The sequence below is a fragment of the Lates calcarifer genome, linkage group LG15 (genome assembly GCF_001640805.2).
Source record: "Lates calcarifer isolate ASB-BC8 linkage group LG15, TLL_Latcal_v3, whole genome shotgun sequence".
NCBI classification, from domain to species: Eukaryota; Metazoa; Chordata; class Actinopteri; family Centropomidae; genus Lates; species Lates calcarifer.
In genome coordinates, this window is record NC_066847.1 from 26,840,730 (window position 1) to 26,846,729 (window position 6,000).

The following is a 6,000-nucleotide window of genomic DNA, read 5'->3' on the forward strand; positions in this document are numbered from 1 at the left end:
GGAAACTCTGAGAACTAAACTACCTCAGTATGTGTTCTGGCAAACCAGGTCATAATGTGAGTAAGACCTGCAAGTTTATACATTCAAGCAAGATAAAAGTCACAGATGGGCTTAGATAAGCTCCTCACTACTTTAATGCAAGGACATTTTGTAACCACATTAGTTTTACTGGCACAGAGACTGTATCGAATGTTGGGGCTCTACCAGCACAAGGACGAGGTAAGGCTGAGATGAGTAAATATATTTTATACAATTTAACAGGAATTCTGCAGTGGCCTGAGGATCAAGCCAAATCCTGTTGACTGATAGTGGTGTGGCTTACTGAGGATGTACTGACTGAACCACTGAACATTCTGTAGCCATGCAATGACACTAAGCTGGCGAGGGCTAGTGAGATACCCACAGCCTGTTTCTCTACCAATGCTACTTAATGACAGGAGGATTAATTTTTCCTTTGGGTTATGGCTCTGATGCCACCCATCTAACTGTATGAAATCACTCCCTGGCAGCACTTGGCAGCGAGGAGTCAGCTGGCAGAAGGAGAGCAGATAGCTGGTGTCTTAAGAGCGACGTAGAGAATGTTATTCTGCTGAGCCAACGAATGAACCTCGTAAGCTGATACTTACCTGCACAGACACATACAAATATGAAAGGATCGATGCTAAGCAAACACATTAGACATTGTGATATGGTGTCATGGTTTAAAGACAGAAGACAGTTCAAAGAACGGAGGTAAACAACTTTCACTCATTCTCACCGTAATACATGTTGCAGCCAGGTGTCACAACTGACCCCTTCACATACTATGAAATGGTCTGTCACCCAAACTGACCAACTGACAACATCATGGTAAAGCGTTGGCATGAGGGTCAACCACTGCAGGCCCCCAAACAACAGAGGGGTCACGCAGGACACGGGTTGGGGCCAGGGCATTCCTGGCTGATGCAGTTGGGTTTGTCTGGGAAATGACTGAGCAAACAGGGGCCAGAGTGGCTTCCCCTTACTGGCACCAGCGCTTTGTCCCCGCTAATCCACTCCAAAGAGCCACAGTCAAACACCCAGCGCCATACAGTCACCAGTAACAACACTGCACAGTCTGGGGGGACATGAAATGAATCCCACTGGCCAAAGCAGGGAGACAGACGCCAGTTTGCTCATCAGATTTGGGCACAGAAAACAGTATGGCTTAACTGTAGGACTGGGTGATGATCACAGAGCAACTTTCTGATGCAATGGGGCTGTGCAGTATTGCCTTCAGTGGGCATGGGGATAGGTTACAGAGACAGCATTAGGAGGCGTTATTTTACTTTTTGGCTGGATAGGACTCAAACACATTTGTCTATTTGATCATCATGTGCACCTTGATAAACTGGTAGCAAGTGTGTGCATTTTTACATTGAGAGACCCTGACAATTTCTGCCAGAGAGCATCAGAACTCATAATGCACTGACAGGCAGAAAGGTGGAGATGTCGGGAGCAAGAGAAGCATGCTTATTCACAACTGAATAGTAGGCTTTATGGACAGATGGGCATATCAATTTAATTACATTGATACAGTAGCTCTTGTGGAAGCCATTAAGGCAAATCTACTTATCTGTGCCTCGTGATGTTTAACTTGGTAAATAAAGTCATATGATATGAGGACTATTTCAAAGTAATGAATCACTGATGTTCATATAAGTATTTCCTTTTGCTGTTGGGTAAAACAGTAGTGCAAACTGAAATGGAATCAAATCTGGAGGAAAATGGGATCTTGACAGCCCTGAGGCCATGTTGTGCTTAGAAATAATCACATCACACTTCCTCATATCTGGAGAGTATAATGACACATTATGTACATGACATGCCAGACTTAAGGCTCTAGATCCCAGAATTGAAGATGCTTTGATTTATACAACCCTAAAAAAAACACAAGAAAAAAAACACACCATGGGGAACTATACTGATAAAAGCTATGATCTGAGGGAACTGGAAAATATTAATTGTGAAATATGTGTGTTGTTAAGTCATGAACACATTCAGACCCCTGCCAATTTAATATACTAGTAAATGAGTTTATCATAATGGTCCACTGTTACAGGGACAAACCTGAAAATCTAAGGTACGATGAAACAGGTGACCTGCCAAAACCTTTGACACTTCAAACCTACTTTGTCACTGTAGAGTTGGACAGGAGTGGATTTTGCTGGCAAATATAAGGACAAGAAAAAAAGACAACACAGAGTGCATTGCCTACATAGACAGTAATAAACCTATAACCCATACAGCTACTGTATGGTATTAATAATAAGGGTCTGCATATTTGTTAATCACTGAATAGATAGGAAGTACTCACTTGTCATATTCTGCATTGTCTTTATCACAGCGTGCATCCTTGTGCTTTTGCCAGTCCTTCCCATGCTTACAAGTGGTGAGGAGAACCACATCTTCTGCGTTATGAACATGATATAAAGCATTCCTAGTGTCTGAACCTATTCCAGTTAGGTACCTCTTCCCCTTAAAAACAAGCATGTACTTCCTATAAGGGGGAATGGTGTTATGTTTCAGGTAGCCTCTTTCCCCTCCTGTCCTTGGATGATCTTTAGAGAAAAGAGGAATGGAGACGTCAAAGTTAGGCCGAAAGTTCTCGGTGCTGATGCTGGCTTTAGCCAACATGGCAAGGCCAATGTCAAAGCCGAGGTCTTCTGTGTAGTCTGGCCAGGTACCGGAGTATAAGTTGAAGATGATGTGGTTTTTGCCCCCATTCCACAGAGGAAGGCTCTGGATTTTTGTTTTCAGGTTGTGCACATACTGGGGTGAAAGCTGGTCCCGGTCCAGTGTGTCCAGACTCAGGACGAACAGGCATGCCTGTCCTGGGTCAGGTGTATAGAACCTGGACCCCTCAATAGAGGACAAGATGTTCTGATAACTCTCTGACATCTTTTCCCCTTTCTGTTGGGGGTAGACATAAACTTTAAATCCATTTTTCTCACACAAGGAGAAATCAAAACAGGACTCCATTCTGCAGCGTTTTCCAATGTAAACGCCCGAGTTAGCGTCCCTCTTCTGTCTAGGAGATATGTGTTCATTGTGATCATCGCTCCGGTCTTTCTCCCAGGAGCTGAAAGGCTGCAGGTACCCCGGGAAGCGACGCCACCGAGCCGCGGGGTGATATCCGTTGAGGCTGCGGTCATCACGCCGGCTGGGTCCCCGTCTGGATAGCGGGACTTGTATACCCCCAAAACAAAACAGCAAGATGAAACACGCACCGGCGGAGAACAGAATTAAGTACCGTTTTTTGGCCTGCATGTGTCCTGCGATCTGAGATAAGATGTCGGGCGATAAATCCAAGAAGTCCCCAAGTTTTGGTTTCACCACCTCCTGCGGGAACGCTCCGCCATCTTCCCCCGGGCTGCAAGGGTTGTGCGCTCACGTCTCCCACCTTCTGCTTCAGATGCCTTTCACAAGTCCGGGAACTGATCCAACGCATGTGGGCGATTTTTAATGTTCATCCACCTCGTCTCCTCGTCAATAGTTGTATCGATTAACTGACAACAGGTTCTCCTATACAACAGAGTGACCCGATCCACTGGACAATCTGGGCATCTAAAGAAGCACCCGACTTTCCTTTGTATAAAGCTACATTTACTTTGCCCTAATCGTTCATTTTAACAAAGAGTATTACTCTCTAGGTAACCAGTAACTAATAACAACACTGCATAAAATAAGTATAACTTGACGCTGTTTAGCAGCTGTCTGTACCAGACTTGTTGCCTGGACAGTGAACTATTGTCCCTGCTTTAAATTAGCTACCAAGTGGGCACTAGAGCCCTAAACATTCAACATACAGTCCTTAACGCTGTCGCAATTCTCTCATTAAAGGCATAGAGAAATAAAAGTAACATTATGACTGTTTGCTAAATGTATACAGCGAATTTCTACAGCCGACTTAGCTAGCTAGCAAGCTAACCACCTGGCTAGTTTCTGAAAACATTCCCAGTTAGCTTGTTAGCTAAGCGGTTGCATCAAAGTAGCTTTAACGCTGGTTGGAAGTAAAGACAGCCGGGCAGCCTCTCCTCTCCGCCCACAATCATGTCTATTCATTCGTCCACAACTTATCTGTCGCTGTCCCCACGAAACCCACAGGCCAATTTCTCCGTGAATTTCTCCAGTCGTGTAAAGTGTTCAAGCGGTGGTTCTCTCTCTCACACGCTCACACACGAAAACAAGAGGTGCTATAGAAGACTGCAAGCAAAGCAGAGCGGCACAGCAGTCCCACCAGGACGACTGCTGATGATGATGTGACGTTCCTCCACGGCGCACGGTGCGTTATCATTGGCTCCCATTACATCCGAGGCGGGCGGGGCTTCTAGCGCACCCATTCACATCTAGCGGGGAGAACTGAGCAGGGGCAGAACGAAGTTTGTGCGCTGATTATACCACAGAGGACTGTGTGCTGAGATTTGTGGTTTGCCTGTTGAACCATATCAGACCACGGGAGATGTTGAGAAGTTATCCCCGATGCAAATGTCTTTGCCAGTCCATGGTAGTTAAGTGGGGAAACATCAAAAGCAGCTTATAAAACAACCGTCTAGTAAAACACAATATAATGTCACCCCAAGGATACATTTAGCCTAACAACTTGCTCCGGAGCTTTTGATCGTATTACATGATCTTCATTAGCAGATAGAGTTTTCCCAGTTATTAAATAAACTGTAGCTGTCAAATTACTATTGTTTCTTTGTTTGTTTTATGAACACTTTAAGGACTTATTTTGTATGTTGGCTTGAGGGTTGACTTTAATGGGTATATCCAAGGTCAAGAATGAACTCTGAACTATGTAACAATATTAGTCAGGGACAACTCTGAAATCTGAAATGAATAATATATATGTCATGCAAGATCATTTCAGTGTAAAAAAAAAAATCCCTTATGTGCGGTTATACGCATTATTTTGATGCTGTTACTCAGGTTAAAATAAAAGTAAAGGTAAGTAAGTAATAAGTAAAGGAAATTCCCCACTGACACATTAATAAATTAATATAGCCTTATCAAATTGTACTTCATTGGAGTTAGGCTGACAAAAGTGGTGTGCACAATGATTCTGGATGTGTTAAGCTCATCAGTCTATATTCTGCTCTTTGTTGTTTTGTTTGTTTAGATTCAAAGACAGACGTCTGCAAGATTTGGATGCTGGATTCCAAGACTTTCTGATGCTTTCTACTGAACAGTCATGGTTCTTCATTCTGCATACATTTGTCCTGCTGAAGTGGCTTCAAGCAAAGCACTGGATCCCTGTTGTCAAGCATGACCTCTGACCTCTCCTTTGGGAGAGAAAGTCATAATTTTCAGTCTGAATAGAAATAGAATATAATAGAAAACATTAGGTAAGAATAGAAAGGAGCTTGCCCTCAGAGGAACCGCACCAGTGAATGTGGACCAGCAGGACAATGGCACTGCAGTGTATTAGCCAGGTCTTTTCTGGCATGTAGTAAGCCATGATGTGTTTTCACAGCTGCTCTGGTCTGAAAGACTAGAAGTGATTTTGCAGAAGCGGGGAAAGAGCAAGGAGGAATGTGAAGCTGCGTTCCTCAGGAGCTGTGGACCAGTTATCTGCACTGCCTCAGTTCCCCATGGACCACTGATCAAAGACAGGGAGGGATATGACGGCCACCTCCTCATTCTCTACCTCCTCCCTTTCTCTTTGTCTCCCCTCTTTCTGTCTCACTCCACTCCTGCCTTTTCCCTCTCTTACTCTCTCCATCATCCACCACTGCTCTCTGGCATTCTTTCCATCTCTTCTTTCTTTCATCCCTTTAACTGACTTACGAGGGCGGTGCCGCTGGTGACTGATGTGGATAGATGGATGCTCCTCAGCTTTTGCCACTACACTGATCACATGTGCTTTGTTTATATGTCACTGAATTTTAATTCAAGCTCTTTAAAGTGGTCTATCCATGTGGAATTGTGACAGTCCCTCGCTTTGAAATTTATTTTTGCACTTCTAGTAGGCTTATTTGA

General features: G+C 44.0%; 1 protein-coding gene across 1 annotated transcript in view; it reads right to left on the reverse strand.

The window, feature by feature from the left end:
- The window catches only part of LOC108888686 (exostosin-1a), a 36,328-nt gene extending 32,034 nt beyond the window's left edge, over nt 1–4,294 (reverse strand). The window contains exon 1 of the mRNA XM_018684788.2: nt 2,336–4,294. Within this exon, the coding sequence (XP_018540304.1) occupies nt 2,336–3,288 (953 nt within the window). The 5' untranslated portion in view covers nt 3,289–4,294. The remainder of the gene's footprint in view (nt 1–2,335) is intronic.
- Nucleotides 4,295–6,000: the final 1,706 nt, after the last annotated feature.